This window comes from Vombatus ursinus, unplaced genomic scaffold (assembly GCF_900497805.2).
Source record: "Vombatus ursinus unplaced genomic scaffold, bare-nosed wombat genome assembly UNPS02014812.1, whole genome shotgun sequence".
In the NCBI taxonomy this organism is placed as follows: Eukaryota; Metazoa; Chordata; class Mammalia; order Diprotodontia; family Vombatidae; genus Vombatus; species Vombatus ursinus.
Window position 1 is genome coordinate 57,723,211 of NW_020954590.1, and position 19,742 is coordinate 57,742,952.

Genomic DNA, 19,742 nt, shown 5'->3' on the forward strand with positions numbered 1-19,742 from the left:
AGACATGAGACATAGCCTATGCAAATGTTCAAAAGCAAGAGACAGAAAAAATGTTACATAGAGAAAACAGTAACATACATTAGGTGAGGAAAAGTAATGTGAAATAAATCTGAAAAGTCAGGATACAGCCAGAATGAGAAGGGTTTGAAATGCCAAAAAAAGAAGTTTATACTTTAATGAATAACAATACTACTCATTTCTGAACCAGGTACTTTCTTTGAATAAATGGGTCAGTACTTTTTTCAAAGATGAAAATATGTGCAATTTTTTGCACCCACTGTAATTCACGCACAGTAAGTAAAAATTAAACTTTACCTGCTATACAAAGCTTCCTTTGACATACACTCAAATATGCTACCATCTGCATTTTATCAATTGCCTGTTTCTCAATCTATTTCCCAAGTAGAAAGGGGAGGGATCCTAGTGTAGGAACTTGACTTTGGCAGAGATGAATAATGTAAGATGGATAAACTGTATATATACAAAATATTTTGAGGAGGGAGAGAGTATAAGTAACTAGAGGGATCAGGGAAGGCTTCCTATAGGAAGCAGAACTGGAGAACTGAAAAAGCTATGGCTTCTGAAAAGCAAGAAGAGGATACAGTGCACCCTGTCCAGAGATACAGAGGTTAAAACATGGAAAGTCAAGTTCAAGGAAGACCAACCAGTTTAACACGGCTGGAACACAGAGTGCATCTGTAGGGGAGTAAAGTCTTGAGAGCAGTCTGGAAAGGTAGGCTGGAGCCAGATTACGATGAGCAAAGGCATGTATGTTTTATCAATAAAGGGAATGGGAAGCCATTAGAAATTCTTGACCAGGGGCTTGATAAAACGCCTCAATTTCTCTTTTGGAGGAAAAATGATTGATTAGTCAGAAGGCAAATCCTTTAAAAATGCAGCAAGGAAGAATATTGCCATGGTCTATGGACCGCTCCTCTCACCCCAAACAAAAACAAAATTAAAACAGAAGCCTAAGTCTTCTTTTCCACAAAACTGTGAATGTTGCTCTAAAATTTTGCTAACTTACCCTAACTAGCTCCTGAGGAAAAGGCCCTCTTGAGTTTTCTGGCAAGTTGATTGGAGGAATGACCCAGTCTCTCTTCTGTCTTTGTAGATAGCCATTATGATTTGATAACTGCCTTGGAAATACAATTTCTTCAATTTCTTGAGGTTCCTTTGCATTAAAAAGGATTGAAATTAAGTAACAAGTTGCTATGGATATTAGTGCAAATAATATCTTTAGATATATCAGTATGATCACATAACTGTGACTTTATGACAAAATATAATGGCTAGACAAAAAGAGGCATCCAATTTTACTGAGGAGTAAGAAAAGGAAAATCCTTTTCTCTCTAAAGCCCTATAAAAACAGTAAAAGTAAAACAAACAAAAAATGACAACGACGATAAATAATCAAACAAGACTTAGGAGCATGCTGTTGATTTGATTTGAAAGCTGAATCACAAGCCATTTATTCTGTGCCACAAATGTGTAAACTAGTTTCTGTTTCAATAAACCAACGAGATAGTACTTAATATTGAGCAATACTGAGCAATGTAATTGTTTCCCTTTATATATTCCTCATTAGTTGGAACCACAGTTCAGGTAATGTGCTACTGTACATTAAATTTAAATCTTGGTGTACTAAAATATAATTTGAGTTCCAAGAGAAGTTTAATACATACTGGTAAGGAATGTCTCAAATATTTATGACCCTATTAAATCCCACAGAATTAATACTGTAATTATTCTAAACCTATGTCAGCCATGATGGATGCTATAGATGACCCACTTTTCACACTGGACATTAATCTCTGTGGGGTGCCAACATTTTCTTTCTGTTTCTGCAGACATTTTAGCCATTATCACTTGCTGCTTCTGTGAAAGCATGTACATTAGTTGGCTAGCACAAACCTTCTCAACAAAAACATATCTTTTCAAGCCATTAGTCAGTAGCTTTCTTTTCCACCAATAAAACAATGTCACTTAACAGACATTTAATGTAATTAGAGTCAACTTAAGAAATCTCATCATTATCATGCGTTATCGATAGCAAAGGCTAATTCCTACCTACTTGTATAAATAAGTATAATACATACATAAATGCATAATATATAAATTCTCTCTCCACATATCAAGTAGTTTTTTAACCCTCCTTAAAAATCTTGGAATTTAGAATGTTCGGGGGGAGGTGGTGGTGTCTCCCATCCTCATTTTTTCTAAATAAAACTAAAAGAAACAGAGTATTCAGTAAAACATTATCATAACAGTTTAGTGAAGGAGTTATTTATTTAACTGTACTCTGATGGGCTACAATTAAGTTATTTTATCTTGGTTCCTAACAGTTTCCACCAGAGGGAGTATAGCTTTCCTAAAAGTCTGGTTGGTATTATAAATAATTCACACTCTCCAATTTGATTATTAAGGAACAAGACAAAACCAATACTCCTTGCCAGGAATGCTTTCCTGCTTCTGCTGTAAATCTGCAATTCCCATCTAATAAACTTGATGGATGATACCTTGCAAAAAATTGTTTATTTTGTGGTTATATTTAACTGCTTGAATAAATACTGTAATGCTTTCAAGAAATTTAAAAATAAAGAAACAACTACTTGTAATTTAAACATAGCTATAAATCTCAAATGGCAAACAAATATTTCGAATACAACTTTTATATGCTTAAAAATTAGCCTAAATGTATTGCAAGACCAAAATAAAGTGCTATAAAATTTTGTTGAGGCGACTCCAGTCTGAAATTTATTTAAGTATTAGTACTCCATTAGTATGAGATAAGTGGAAGAAGTCCAAGTTATACTTTTTTAAAATCATATTTTAAGACAGAATCACCAAGGATGATTTGCAAAGAATACCTTCACCGGGTTGTCCATGATTGTCGGATTAAGGCTAAGTTTCACTGCCATTTGCCACTTTTCCTGAGTTTCTTTGTCCTGGGCATATATGAGGAATTTAGCATGCTCCGTAGCAAGTGGAAAATTCCTTGCTGCATAGACCACTCCATCTTCATCTACCTTAAAATCTCCTGGTTCGCTGCTTTCATACTGTACTTTCCTTTTCCCATTGCAGTTGCTAAAGTTCACTGTAATACAAACCAAAAATAGAAGAACAATTACATACTGTAGGCAGTATGGCCAAAATATATAAATGTATTCAGTTTAGTTTTATAAAAAATGTAACCCAACTTCCCTTCTCCCCCAAATACTATTTAACTGTTGTCCAGCCAGAGGCAAAGGATTCAGTGGATAGAGTGCTGGCCTGGAGTCAGGAAGACCTGAATTCAAATCCAGCCTCAGACACTGACCAGTTGTCTGCCTCAGTTCCCTCAACTGTAAAATGGGAATAATAATGCCACCTACTTCCCAGGGTTGTTGTGAAGCTCAAATGAGATAATATCTGTAAAAGCACTTGGCACGTTGTCTGTACATAACAGATGCTATTCATAAATGCACATTCATGACCTTCTCTCTAAAAATTAAACTTTAGTATTTCTTAATTTGATTTGTCTAATTCAGCAAATATTCTTATGTTCACCATTGGCACACCCAAGAACCATGCATGAATGAGACAATTCAACCTTAAGTATACATACCACTATAAATCTTCATTAATGGTTAGTTGAGACTTTTATCATTTCATTCCTATGTAGTTTTAACTGTCTCCTAACTTTTTCTTCTAGTCTTTCCCCACTCTGGCATGCAAGGTATACAAAGGACAAATTAATTTTCCTGTAACATCACTTTCATCTTGTCACACCACTCCCTGCTGACAGACCCATAATGAATCCCAACTGCTTATCAATCAAATCAAACCTAAACTTCTCAGATTGGCTTTCAAGACTGTTCATATTATGTCCCAACCCTTCCCCAAGCATCCTTGTTGCTATTTCCAAGAAAAATGATCTTTTGTGGTTGGGCTCGTCACCTCATTGTCCTTTATACAATGCTCACTCCCTTATTTTTCATTCCCCCGGTGCTTAGAATGGACAGACCAAAACCCAAATACATTTAGGCTAACGAACTTCAAGGCTCATCCAATTTCCACAATACATCAGTTGGTCAAACTTTGAGAAGCAAGGTATCAGGTAATTAATTTAATATCTACGTGTTATCATCAAGGGTTACAGATATAAGAGATGATTGATGACTTCCTTTCTTTCCCTCAGAAAAGTGTAGAGGCTACTAACAATGTACTCAATTTGCTACGGTCTACATGAACTCATAATTTGAATTATCGATATAAATATGGCAAATAACGTTTTAATCTGAAAGATATCAGAAGTCAAGACACGGAAAACTTCATAAATGCATCTACAGGGTAGAGAAAGGGTCTACATCATAATTTTTCACACACACATACTACACAGACCCCAATCTGGACACTGCTACAATCCCAGAGTGTCACCCTTCACCGTAAGACACAATTCTACATTACACAGTGCATGAAATAATGCAAACCTTTAAATTTAATATTTGCATATATAACTCATTGTTCCCTAAAACAAAAATCTATAGGGATGGTTTTCTAGTAACTAATCACACCTTAACTGAATGTGCTATAAAACAATGAAGCTTAATTTGGTAAATTGAAAATATATTGAGTTGTGGCATGAGGCATGAAGGACTGGCAGAAGAGATGAAGATCCCAGTTCTAATGAGCAAAACACAGCTCTATTGAGTCTGCACTGTCTGGTTTAGATACAAACGTCAGAGTGAAGGAGGAGGAGAAGGAGGCAATTCTTTGAAACAAACTCATTTGCAAATAAGGAAGAAAAAAATTACCCTTTTTCACTCCCTACACAGGGGTCGATGCTGGGTGAGCCCCTCCCACAACTTGTCTGAATGCTAAATATTCCACCTCAGTGAGTCAGACACTGGGAAAAGACTTGGAGAAAACTGTGTCATGCATGCCAAGTCATCTGAAAGTAAATTAGGTTTTCCATGGCCACTAATTCTAACCTATAATCAATGGGGAATGATTTAAATATTCTTTAATGTTATTATGTGGGTGTTTCACTTGAGCTAGTCCTAATTCAGTTTAACTTTAAAGATAAATTAATGCTGAATTATCAGTCTAGATTTTTATATAATTTCTAATAATTCTCTTCCAGTGATCACACAAACAGCCGAGTCAAACATGTGATTCAGAAACGCATCTAGCAAGCTAACTTCTAACAAATCTTTTCCTTTCTTAAGGCAGCTAGGTAGCACAGTGGATAGAATACCAAGCCTGGAATCAGGTCCATATGAGTTCAAATCCTGTCTCAGATACACTTACTAGCTGTGTGACCCAGTCATTTAGTTTCTGTTTGCCTCAGTTTCCTCATATGCCAAATGGTGATGATAATAATAGCACCTACTTCCCAGGGTTACTGTGAGGATCAAACAAGATAATAAGTGTAAAGAGCACTTCAGCACAGTGCCTGGCACTTAGTAGGTGCTATGTGTTATAGTAGGTACTACATGAACGTTAGTTATTATTTTTTCATTTCATTCCTCTCTCCTACAAAAAGCAAACTCACTATTCTTATGCTTGTGCATACATACATATATACACACATATATACACACATATGCATATACAATCACATATATAATTTATGAAATTTTTCCTAACTAGCTCTTTAAGTCTTTCATATACCTGCATTATAGTTCCATGTACTGGAAGTTCTCATATTCAAGCTAAAACCATAATTTTTCCCCTCAAACATTTGCAAATAACTCCACCATGCAGGAAATTTGAATTTTCTACATCATCTTTATTAGACACTGTTGAATAAATTAATATCTACTATTTTTAAAGGACAATGGCTACATATTTTTTCAGCAATGATAGGGATTTCTAAGGAAGTTTTTCCAAACTTTGTCACCTTTCACCTTGTCACTGTGACTAAGCCTGGTGACTCATAATTTTTCCAAATGTGAAGGGTCAGTATGTGCCTATTATATCCTAGATGCTGTTTTGAGTACTGGAGATACCAAAATCCAAATCCCTCCTCTCAAGGAACTAATATTCTTTTGAAAAAAACAAGTATACACATAAAAGAATAAAAAGAATAAGAGGGAGATATGGGACAAAGGGCAGGATCATATACAAAGAAGTTTGAGTTGCATCTTGAAAGAAGGGGAGGCAAAAAAGAGAAAAAAAAGTTAGAAAGAAGGGAGGGCAGAAAAAAAAGAGAAATGGAAAAAAAAGTTATATAATCCTTCAGGAAAACAGAGAATTCAGTACCTAAAATATTAGAATAATAAAATCTGAATTAAAATCTGTTAAATGGCTTATGTAGAGAAAACTTTAATTAAGTAATCTACTCAAACTACATTTTCAGTTAGTCTCCATTCCCTGAATAGCTAGCTTATGCAACTGCATTAAACTTCATTAAGAAGACTAACATAAAAATAATAATAGATATGATTTATAACATATCTAGAAACAAAAACCTCAATTTTATCTACAAAGTCATTTAGCAAAATTAACAAGTGTACATAGAACCTTTATATGATATGGGAGGGTTATGGAGAGGGTTGATATTTTATAGGTGGTAGTGAAGAGATACAGATAATTAACTCATCTGTCACTTTGTCTCAGACAGTCCCTTGACCACTGAGGGGTTAAGTGACTTGCCTAGAGTTTGATACATAGAATTAGTAAAATGCAAGAAGTGAACCCAACTTCCTGACTCCAAAGCTGGCTCGCTATTAATTATGTCATGCTGCCTCTATGAAATATATTAGCAATTAAAAACACTATTTGATGAAATGTATAAATGTTATTCCTTAGAACTGTACATATACAAAGTATGATTTATATTTTATGTTTGAGTTTTTTTAAACAGCCTATTCAGAAATGTTTTCAGGAACTTTGTAAAATATTTCTCAACATGATGATAATGAATCAAGACCTACAGAGATTATTTATTTTATACAGCATAGTTGATTTTTCATTGCAATGACCAAAATAATTACTATATTTATGAGAACACATGCTAGTAAATCAAATTTTCAGTAATTTTAAAGGAAATTATTTTCCTTTCCCCTTTCACTGAGAATATTTGTCTCACTAAATTGAGTGTTTTACAATATTTTCCCCAATGGATTTTAACAGAAAGTTATAGTTTAGTTAAAAATGTTTAGGTAGAGTGAGGGTTGGGAAGCAATATGGAAGAGAGAACCTTGAATTTGAAATCAGAGGACCTGGGTTCAAATTCTTATTCTGTTTCTTACAACCTGTGTGACTTCTGGAAAATTACTTAACCTCTAGGTGTCAGCTTTCTCATATGGAAAATAGAAGAGATTAGACTATATGATCACTACCATATTACAAAGATCTAGCCTAAATTATCCAACTCCAGACAGAAATTAAATAAGTAAATCCTCACCCTTGGTGTCGTCTTAACACTTTTTTCACTGTTAAAAGGATATTTAAATTTTCTGTCTCATCACTACTTTGAGGATGCCTGTATTTTCTCATGCTTCAAATCACCCATTCAACAAGTTAACTGACAACTTGGGCAGAATTTTCACAATACTAAAAACAGGCCAGAATAATGGTTTCTTTAGTTGCCCCAGAACATAGGGGTCAAGTGCAAGGCAAATGAATTTGAATGGGAAGAACCTAAAATGATCAAGACTACCCTTTCGTCTCCAAAAGGACCATGAACCAAATATCCTAGAAAATTCAGTTTGAGTAATACTACTGTACAGTATTAGGGCAAATAGGTGGCCCAGCAAATACACCTGAAGTCAGAAGACTCATCTGGCCCCACTTACTAGATGTGTGACCCTGGGCAAATCACTTAACCCTATCTGTCTCTATTTTCTCATCTATAAAATGAGCTGAAGAAGAAAATGGCAAACCCCTGCAGTCTCTTTTAACCCCAAATGGAGTCAAAAAGAATCGAACACAATTGAAAAACGACTGAACACAACACCTTATGGTATTATAATTTCTAATCAATTAAAAGTGATCAAAATAATATCAGGCCTCAACTGTGTTACCTACTATCCTCTTAACACTCTCATTTTCAACAAAACAGTAAAAAACATCTATTAAGCATTTGTTATGTGCAGAGCACTGGGGCTAGACCTGGTGGTGGGAATATACAAAGTTCAAACAAGACATGGTATCTGCTCTCAAGGAGTTCACAGTCCAGTAGGAGGATATCACACTCAAAAATCACTAAAATGTTAGGTAATTCAAGATCTTTACAGAGGAGGACAAAGTGCTTTGTGTAGATGAGAGCTGGGGGAAAAGATGTGAAATTCATTTAAAGGATGATTAAGTTTTTGACAAAAGGAATTCCTAGCACTAATATTTGTATGGATTTTCAAGCTCTGAAATTTTTTATATTTTTTTCTCACATGATGCCTACAACAACTGTATTTTACAAATCAAGAAACCAAAAACAAGAGACATTATATGGCCAGTAAGCACACCATAGGTAGGGTTTGAACTCAGGTCTTCCTGATGTTAAGTCTAGGAGGTATGGACACTTAGGAGGAAACAGTTTGTATGATGGATAGCTAAGTATCCAGTCATGCTGAAATACAGGATAAGCAGCAAAAAATAGCAAGGGATAAGGCTAAAAAATGTAGGGTGGCACCAGATTGTTGAAGCCTTTGAATGTCAGGTTATTTTGTTCATTTTGTTAATTAGATAAGCAGCTGAAGGATTTGGGGCATAGGAGTGGCATGATCAGATTTGTAAATAAGGAAGATTACTCCAGCAGCGCTAGCAGGGATGGAACCTAGAACAGCCCAGGCAGATGTTAATGAGAACACTTAAAGTTTCTATGCTCAGCTCAAATACCAATTTCTCCATGAAGGCTTCTTTGACTCCTTGAAAGAATGCAGAAAGAGAGAGGAGGGGTTAGATGCCAGAGGTCTTATAGAAGCAGATAAAAGGAGATAAAAATGGTGATAGTAACTAATTGGGAATGTGAGGAAAAAGAAGTGTTGAGAATAATGTATAATTCCAACCATAAATATGTAAAAAAAATTCACACAAAAATAAATAAAATCGTGCCAAACTCACAGATTAAAATACTCAAAAAGCAATAACAAAATAATTCTTCAAAGTCTTTGTACCTTCCACAGAAACAACTATAGTGATCAACTTTTAAAATAGTGTGTGTGTAATACATTATAGACACAATTACTTTTTCTCTCTCTGGGGAAGAATATGTGAATATCATCTGAACAAGAGATACAATCCCAACTGAAATATTACAGGGAAAAAATATTAACTATGTCTTTTCTTTCTGAAGGTAAGATTCCCTCCCACTCCCCCAATCAACATAGCAGCAGAGATGACATAAAAGAATGATTATGCCACCAAAACAATAAGAAGTTCACATATTCAACAACACAGTGATGTGATGCATCAACTTTCTTATATTAAATTGTTGGAGAAACAGAAGGGTTATTGCCACTCTCCCTGATATGCATTCTAATAACTCCAAATTTTAAAGCTGCTATCCACTTCATTGATATTCTTCCTCCAGGCATCTGTATGTTATGAAATTCAAAAAAATACCCCCCTTTTAACAGAACTGAGCTAAAAATATATAAAATTGTCAGTGCCCAAGAAGAACTATTCTCTTTGCACAAAGAATGCCCATTAACAAATTACACTGAAGAATCGCTTTCCATAATTAAATTTCTTTGACAGAGCACAGGTTGTTGCATAGCTGCTTTTCCCCAGCTGCATGGCTATTAGTCTTTGAAATTCACTTCAGCTGTGCTTGCTTCATTTTTCAGTCTACTTTGATGTCAATGGAGGGAATCCTGATTTTCAAAGTTTCTCTTAAAGTATTAGCCAAGAGTCTTATGCAATAGTGAAAGGATCATTTGGAAGAAGTTCCCTCTTATCCTCACAGACATCACCACAAAAAGAAAAATGGAGCCCCATGCCTAATTCAATTTCAGCAGTCCCATCCTGACCAGTCCCAGCATGACTTGAAAGAGTTAACATCTCTATGGGTGTTTAATTTACTGTGTGACATGTCAGAAGAGAAGGGGGAAAAGGCATTTGGCATTTATGGAAAACTTTACTAAATTTGATCATATTATCTAAAAATTACCCCCCAACTTTCTACAACATTAAGCCTGAAATTGTATAAAAGTACAGTTATTATGGAGCTATTTTTATAGACCTTTCATGTTTACATCTCTTCAATCATAAAACTAAATGAAATAAGCTTACCACCATTACAAAGGAAATCTCATCAGTTCAAATTAAAGTGCATTCAGTTAATGAAAATTGCTTTGCTGACTAGGAAAATAAGATAACACAAGAACCATGGCAAGGTCCTTAGTATGACCACTCACTAGAGTTTCAGTGTTTACCATTTTAATGAGAAAAAAAAAAGTTGGATTTATTTTAGATAAAAAGTAGTGTTCTTAACTCTTTTTGAAAACAATCATAATAAAGTATAAGAACTAAATTCTTAAAAGTTAACGGTTCTCAATTTTTTCTTTTAATAGAGGAAATTTTCCCTTTTAATAGGGTCCAGAGAGTTAGAAAGATCCAGGTTCAATCCTCACTTCTGATACATACTGACTACATGATCCTAGGTAAGTCAATCTCTCGATGCTCTAGGCCAGAAGTGTCAAACACACTGAGATTCTCAACATTCTCCAGTAGGCTGAACCAGATTAAAATATAATTGGGAAATATTTTTTAAAAAATAAGTAAAAATACAATAAAACACAGATAACATTACATTTTAAAACTAAATCAATACGTGACCTACAGGGATCTAATATGTATGGATTAGTGGCATTTTTTCTATTTGAGTTTGACACTACTGCTCTGGGCAGTTCTCAGACTCTAAATTGTAGAGGATGTGCCAACCTACATTGGTGAAGAGAATTTCTTCACATGAAAGTTATCTGTACCAATGGATTGAAATTTACAGTCTTTATCCACTATGCCCTTTGTGAGTAAATGAACATTATAGGGAATTCTGCATCAGGCCTATAAGGCACAGACAAATAAAGAAACTGCTGTCTACATTGAAGCAAAAATAAACAAAACCTAAAATCAGCAGGAAAAGTATATGATATCAATCACCTGGCTCCTGAAAGATTTGCCCAGGCATTCTATACATTAATGACAAATGTTTAGAAAGCATACATCAGACGCCATGCTACAACGAATTAGAGTGCTTTAAAGATTTTTTTTTTATTATTCAGCCAAAGACAAGGTTTATTAAGGATCAGCCATATTGACCAGGTTCTTAAGGAGTCTGAACATTTATGACACTCCTAAGGATGAGCATGCATGAGGAAGTCTTAGCCCCTAAATGGCGGCCAGGATGGATCTTATATACAGAAAGACTATGGGAGGAATCTAGGAGTAGCCAAGTAGTTTGAGGTGGCTGGAGGAGGGGCTGCGAGAAGGGGTGTCTTGATGGAAGTGGCCAGTAAACTGGGGTGACTGGAGGGTCCAGGAAGGATCTGGATGGGAGTGACTGGGACACTGGAGGGCTAGGCTTAATTAGGGTAACATAGAATTGGGAGATTGGGCATAGGTGATAAGGAAAGGCCAGCAGATAGCCTCAGGCAACTGTTAGAGACTTCCTTGACCAAGTAAGTGAGTTCTTAGAGATTCTTAAAGAAAGAGTGAAAGAGTTACAATCTAACATCTTTCTTCTCTTAATAGAGAAACTGAGTAACCAAATCAATTATACAAAATCTGTTTAAATATTCATTAAGACAACAAAACAATTAAAATATTCTAACTATTAATTAATACTTCTATTAACAGAATAATTAAAACTATTAAAAATGAGTATTTATAAAACGAAACCAAAAATAAGATGGATAACTACCCGGACCACAAGAAACACTTGTGAAGTTAACCACATCCTACTTTTCTAGGCCAAACACCATGCAGTTTAAACAAACTGTTTGAATGGAATCAGAAATTCTCCCCATAAACTAAACTGAGTTTTTTTTTTTCCATTTCCAGTCTAACTCATCCAGTTTCTCAGATAAAGTCATATGGCAACTAAAAGTAAGCTACTGCAGGAATACAAAATAGTTTACCTACTGATATTGAATGCATCAAACTATGTGCCCAGGCCCTGTTCTTAAGTGCTCAGGATGCAAAGAAAGCCCAAAACTGTCCCTGCCCTCAAGAAGCTCATGTTCTTACAGGGTAGACAACATATAAATTAGTACATAAGATATCCACAAAGTAGATGAGAGGAATTCTCAGAAGGGGAAGGCATTAGAAACTGGCCTACTACAGAAGGGAGCTTCACGCTGAGGCTTGAAGGAAGCCAAGAATACTAAGTTGGTGAGGATAGGAGGTGAGGTAATATTAGGCATGGGGGACACAGCCATTGCAAAAGCAAAAAGATGAGAAATTGAGAGTTCTTTTTGAGAAAAAGCAAGTGTAGTTGGATTATAGAGTGCATGAAGGGCAGCAAAGCATAAGAAGATTTAAAAGGCAGAAAAGGCTAAAAAGCTCTTTCAATCAGAGATTCAAAAGTCAAATAGAGGAGTTTGTATTTGGTCCTAGAGATGACAAGGGTCCCACTAGATATTGACTGGGGCCCTGCAGGGGAGAAATGTATGTTACGTGGTCAGTCCTGTGCTTTATATAGATCACTGTGGCAGCTTCATGGAGGATAGACCAAGGAAAGGCTTGAGGAGGAAGACCAATTAAAAGGTTATAATAATAGTTCCAACGGGCATCTAGCTGGTGCAGTGAATAGAGGCCCAGCCCTGGAGTCAGGAACCTGAGTTCCAATCTGGCCTCAGATTCTTACTAGCTGTGTGACCCTGGGCAAATCATTTAACCCCGTTAGCCTCAGCTTCCTTATTTGTAAAAATGAGCTGGAGAAGGAAATGGCAAACCACTCCAGTATCTCTGCCAAGAAAATCCCAAATGGGGTCACGAACAGTTTCAGACACAACTGAAACGAGAGACCAAACAACAAGAAGAGAGTAAGGAGAGAATGTATAGGCACCTAGCACAGATGGATTTCTCAAATTTAGCTGAGAAGGTGAAATAGGGCAATAGATAGCAAGGATGGTGGGATGAAGTGAGGATTTTTCAGGATGCTTGTATGCAACAAGAAAGGAGCCAAGAGATAAAAATATAATGATGATGGTAAGAGAGTTAAAGTTCTTAAAGGGACAATCTGCTGGAGAAGATGGAATGGGAAGGGATCAAGGATACATGTAGACGGGTTGGCCAAGGCAAAGAACAGGGCTGCCTCTTTACATGAGATGAGTGAAAAAGCATACAGCAGAAGATGTCTGAAAAAATGCGATGAGGAACAACATGGAAGGAGACATTCTCAGCTAATGGCCTCAATCTGTTTTTTTGGCGGGGGTGGGAGGAGGAATAAAGGTCTTTAGCTGAGAGGTGAGAAGTGGACAGTCTGAATCGATTAGGAATGAATAGAATATTTTGCCCTACCGCAATGAGGGACCATTGAGATTATACAAAACATAAATCTGGAGTGGAGTCTATCAGCACAGTTTTGTGCAAGGAAAAGTGACAAAATACTGTTTCTACTGGCATATTTCATTTTGCACAAGCACTTCAAGGACATTGTGTAGTACTACTCATTCTGAGTGACAATGCTTATCGTTAGATACAATTTTGTGTTCACTGGGTTCTTGTTATGTTCAGAAATGCAGTGACTTCCAGATACTGTCACCGATAGACTCTTTTTAAAAACAGTTCTCCTTACTCTCTGAATGTTATGCTTGGCAAACATCTGCTAATGTACAGTCATTGACAGATGTTTCACAAATACTTTTATTGGTTTAAGAAAATATAATAAGCCTTGTCTTCCTTATTAGATGATGTTTCCTTTTACAGAAAGGACTAAATTTGAAACTTGTACTTCTCAGTTCTCATTAACTATGCTGGATTGAATGAAATTAATTGACAAATATTGTGCAATTATGGGTTTCTGTGATGTCTTCTATGCAAACGAGTATCTGGGAACATCTTGGGTCTGGCAGCAGTCAGCTTTTCTCAGAAAGGATCATTATGTGTATGATCAACATTACTTGATTTTTTCCTAATTCAATGATTTTTTCAAAATTTTTATTTAGCTCGTTTGTGGGATAACTTTGCTCTAACATATTAGATGAGCAGATTGGCTCCCACATGATCAATTTGCGCATATCATGGCAGAGGAGTTAAAGTACTTTTGTGGACCTGTGAATTCATTGGTGCTGAACACAATTTTTTCACCTTTCTAGAGTGAGGGATTATTGTTCATGTTTCTCCATAAATCTTCCTTGGAGTATTTACCAATGTGATAGAGGTCTTCTGGTTCTGTGAGCCCCTATGAAATAACTATGCACCACTTGTTTGTCCATTTGTTATTGTTACCATTTTATTCACTGCCTCCTTCCTCCTTAATACCCTTTATGCCATTTTCAAGTACTAGTTGTCTCTATTAACATATTTCAGACTCCTTATACTTACCATGCATCTTACCATTGTCATTTGGGTTGTAGTTTTAATTTTTATAAGGTCATAGTGTTTAATGATTGGTAGTCACATAGGGGAATAATGATGTTAAAGTGTTGAACCTTTGGGAGCAGGGAAACAGTGTTGGGGAACCTAGGTTCAAATACAACTTCTGACACATATAAGCTGTGTTGGCCCCAGGTCTAGTCAGAGTGTAGCTATTTAGTTTACAGCTGGTTAGATAACCACCATATTTAAAAGTTATCAATGGAACTATGGCTACCTAAAAAGGGGTATAAGTCAGGGGCCACATGACTCTAAATTTGGCCTTGTCTAATCAAGGGATATTATCAAAATATGCAGATGACACAGAGATGGATGATATAGCTTGAAGGTCAACAAACTGCAGTTATGTCCAAAGAAGCATGACCATGATGATGAGATTCAGAAATCACACAAGGAGGAATAGTTGAAAGAATTGGGAATATTTAATTTAAAGAAAAGCATGGGGGGACAGATATGACCACTATCTTTAAATATGCTAAGATGTGCTATGTAGAAGAAGCAGCATGTATATTCTGTGTTGCTCCAAAAGCCAGGAGTAAGATCAAACACAAAGTTCCAAATATAAGAATAAAAATAATACCATATTATGTTTTTATAGTGCTTTATAGCTTAAAAATGCTTTCACATGAATTATTTTTAATTTATATATGTTTGAGCCTCAAAATAGGCCCTCTATGGTAGCAAAGGGCTGGTCTTTAACAGTTGGTGTAATTGACCTTCAGAGATGTTAAAGTGACCTGTCCAAGATCATACAGCTAACACATTCCAGAGGGGCTACGGCTTAAACCCAGTCTTCTGACTTCAAGAACAGTGTCCTTTCCACTACATGCTCCTGGCCTCTGAAAACACAGTAAATTAACTTCAGTAATTATGACTGTCCAGATGTCAAAGCATCTGAAGTGATGATTCTAAACCACCAGTTATATAATCTGCCTCTTTTATTAAATGTACCTTAACTGTATTTAAAATGTAATGCAGTTTAAATATTTAACTATAATTAAGTTCTAGTCTAACTATTTAAACTCTGAATTATATGATGCAATTAATAAAGTCCTCTCCATTTTTTAGCATAACGTATTTTATACCTTCTAATTTGATCAGAACTTCAAACAGATAAAATGATAACAACTCTCTTTTTAATAAAAATATATTTCTGGGTAATTCAGGTTCCAAAAAACAAACAGACCCTAATTGGGTGGTTTTAATGAAACAGATGGGGCAGCTAGGTGGTATAGTGGATAGAATGTCAGGCCTTGAGTCAGGAAGAGGAGTCTTCCTGAGTTCAAATCTGGCCTCTGATACTTATTAGCTATGTGACCCTGGGCAAGTCACTTAATTCTGTTTGCCTCAGCTCTTCACCTGTAAAATGAGCTGGAGAAGGAAATGGCAAACCACTCTAGTATCTTTGCCAAGAAAACCCAAAATGGGGTCACAAAGATTTAGACGCTACTGAAAACAACTGAACAAAATGAAATAGAAGTATGTAATGTATCTACTTCAAAAAAAGACCTCTTCTTTTGACAGTGTCTAAAACAGAAAAAAAAAAATGGCATTACTTTTGAGACAAATCATGTGGCTTGCCAGTACTTGTGTAGATTGTCAGCTGTCACCAGAATGAGAGAAAATTTATTTATGTAGAAAAGTAGAATACACTTGGTATTTATTGTTTCCAGCACACATGGTTGCAAATTTTTAGGTCCATGCTAACTAAACTTCCAAGTATCTCCAACACCTGGGGATTTCATTTTTTAATAGAAACAGAATTGTTTTCTAAGATTTGAGAGTTTCTAAGAGAACCATTTTATTTGATAAGTGCCTCTGCTATAGCCTTAAGGCTTTGCACGTAATTTTACAGTGTATAGGAAATCATTTCAACTTGGTCTTGACAAATAATAAAAAGATTCTTTGATTACTACTAAGCGAGCAACAATAGTGTTCATCTTTTTTCATTTTGCCTTCTCAAGTCTTCATGACAGGATCCATACCCCTCCCTTTTTTTGGTCTAAAGTGACTTGCTGTTGATTGGGAAACAAAAACTGCTTTCCATATGACCCATTCTAGTGATAATAAAGAAGTGAACTTTTGTAAAATATGAACCATTAGCACAGTAACTCACTGTTGATAGAGCAATGAATTGGTGAAACAGTTTGGGGCAGTGTAGGGAAAGCAATTTGGAAATTATGCAAATTAAATGGCTACAATGGCCACACCCTTTGACCCAGAAATCTTACTGCTACACATATATCCCAAAGAGGTCACTGACAAAAAGAAAGGCTCCAAAAACACCAAAATATTCACAACAGCACTTTTCTATAACAGCAAGGAATTGGAAAGAAAGTAGCTGCCCATTGATTTAGGAATGGCTAAACAAGTTGTGGTACTCAAGGTGAATGGAATATCCATCTTCCGTGAGAAACGATGAATGGATAAATACAGAGAAGCACAGAAAGACTTATATACACTGATGCAAAACGAAGGACAGGACCGAGTAAAGCAATAAAAGAGGTAGGACCAAGAAAATAATATGCACAATGACTACAAAAGTATAAATGAAAATAACAATAACCATAAAAAAAATCAAAAAGGAATGTTGCAAAGTTGTTATTCTTGTTGTCAAGTCACGACCCTGTTTGGCATTTTCTTGGCAAAGATACTGGAGTGCTTTGTCATTTCTTTCTCCGGCTCATTTTACAAATAAGGAAACTGAGGCAAACAGGGTTAAATGATCTGCTTAGGATCATATGGCTCATAAGTCTCTGAGATTAGATTTGAACTCAGGGAGATAAGTCTTTCCGAGTCCAGGACCAGTGCTCTATCCACAGCACTGCCTAGTTGCCCAATGATACAAAATTACAAAGAAAACACTCCATCTCCCAACTCCACGCCTTCTTACTGGCTGTCTCTCATGCCTTGAATGCTCTTACCCCTCACCTCCACCTCCTACATTTGATTGCCTTTAGTCTCAGTTAAAATCCCAGCTCATTCAAGAAACCCTTCTTTCCATTTCCCAATGCATATCTTGCTACATGCAAGTTGTTGCATGTTGTCTCCCACACTAGGATGTGAGTACCCTGATATCTCCAATTGTTGTTGCCTTTCTTCTATCCCCTGGGCTTACCAAAGTACCTGACACATAGTAAGCTCTTAATAAATGCTTGTTGACTGACTGAACAAGATTGGTCCCAAAGAAGAGATATGAGAAAATACCTCTCCCTACTCCTTTGAAGAGATTAGAGATTCATGGCTGTTAACCATTTTACAAAAGGTCATAACTTTTCAATGTATGGATGAGTTTTCCTCAATATTTTTCCTCCTTTTTTTCTTTTTCATTCTGTGCTATAAAAGACAGCTGGGGGTGATTGACGAGGAAATTTTGGTGATATAATGGCAAAAGGCCTTGATAAAAATTATTTAGGCTGTTAAGGATAGTGGTAAATGTAGAGTGAATACACATTTTAAAAAAATGGAAGCAACAGTGAAAGAAAATTGAAGTGTTTTTTTTACTCTATTATAGACCATGCTGTAGTATACTATAGTATATACTACAGTACTTATAAAAAATGCTTAGAGATTATTGAGAAATGATAACCCCAAATAAATGATCAACGCTTACATGCATGCTAAATGACATTTCGTTAACTGACCCCAAAGGAAAACAATATGATAGCATAGTGACAGATGTACCTAAATTCAATGCCTCCTTAAAGACCACTCATAGCCTGTCTAAAATGTTGGCATTAACCACCTACATATATTGGTCAAGTTCATAAAATGTTGCTGTTCAATATTAAATGCTAATAGTACTATTTATTTGTAAAAGGAAGATCATTTAAGTCAAGGCCAAATGATCAGGAAGAAATATAATAATGAAAGCTAGGTGGCACAGTGGACATAGCAGTGGCCCTGGAGTCAGAAGGACTTGAATTCAAATGTGACCTCAGACCCTTACTAGCTGTGTAGTCTTGGACAAGTCACTTAACCCCAACTTCCTCAAAAAAAAAAAAAAAAAGGATAGACGGGTGTGTGTATAAAATTTTCCCATTAACTACACAACAGAAATGTAACTAGAATATCAAACATGATCTATGAAAGAAAATAACAGTTTAATTTTGTGGGATTCTCAAAAACAACAAAAATTAAATCCCTGCAGAAGAGTAAGAAAAAATTTGGCCAGGGAAGGAATGTTCTCTATGGATGAGCAAGCAACAAGCCTGGAACACCTTCTAAAGTTTCTGATATTGAATAGGATACACAGAAGTTAAGAGTATGCAAACAGTTGAAAAGCTACAGTCATCAGAATGATTGCCATCTCTAGTACTATACAGAATGACTCAGGCAACAAAGCCTAAACCATGCACTGAAGTACTATTAAAATAAAGTCAGTTCCCAACTCACAAACAAGTTCATTTCTAAGTCAGTTGTTTGGAACCTGGAGCATATTTTCCTACAGAAGGACTGCTAAAAATGGTGGATGGGTTCCCATTGGGCCAGAGAAGCCTAATTAACTCCTGGTTCTGTTAATGCTCATTTATTCTTCCCCTTTGATGTGACCCAACTACTAATACTGCTTAATGGGGTCCTCCTCCTGATCATTCTCCTTCCCTTTCCCTGAAATTGTTGAAGCTATATTCTGAGTGAAAATAGGTGTTTGTGATCTGAAATCCTAAATATAATTTATGACATCATTTCCAAGAGAAAACATGTTCTGTGGTATATAGTTCAGGGAACACTTATGCCCTCTGTCATAGCTGTAGCAGCTGCTGGCCCCAGAGTGTTGGGAAAAGACAAACTCTGGGAATATTTCTGCCTCCAGTTGAAAAGCCATTCTAGCTGCCCAAGGAGAAAGGAACATAGTGAATTAGGGAATACTTTTGCCTCTCCAGGGCTCTTTGGGGACAACTTACTACCCATCTGTCCCACAAACTAGGCTGCCTCAGCCCCATGGAATAGACCAGTCATTCATAGAAAAAGATAGGAGCAGAACAAAGAGAATGTTTGTATTAACAATTACAGTAATAAAGTGTGGAAACCTTGCACATATATAAAGCTTTCTTATTTTTTCAGTCATTTCAGTTGTATCCAATTCTTTCTGACCCCATTTGGGGTTCTCTTAGCAAAGATACTACAATGACTTGCAATTTCCTTCTCTGGCTCATTTTACAGATGAAGAACTGAGGCAGCTAGGGTTAAATGACTTGCTCAGGGTTACAGTTAGT

At 36.1% G+C, this 19,742-nt stretch overlaps 1 protein-coding gene across 1 annotated transcript in view; it reads right to left on the minus strand.

Moving 5' to 3' along the window:
- The window catches only part of LOC114054298 (cadherin-2), a 251,301-nt gene that overhangs the window by 66,314 nt on the left and 165,245 nt on the right, over nucleotides 1-19,742 (minus strand). The window contains exons 3-4 of the mRNA XM_027877504.1: nucleotides 2,871-3,097; nucleotides 1,028-1,174 (exon numbers count right to left, since the gene is read on the minus strand). Coding sequence (XP_027733305.1) covers nucleotides 1,028-1,174; nucleotides 2,871-3,097 — 374 coding nt within the window. The remainder of the gene's footprint in view (nucleotides 1-1,027; nucleotides 1,175-2,870; nucleotides 3,098-19,742) is intronic.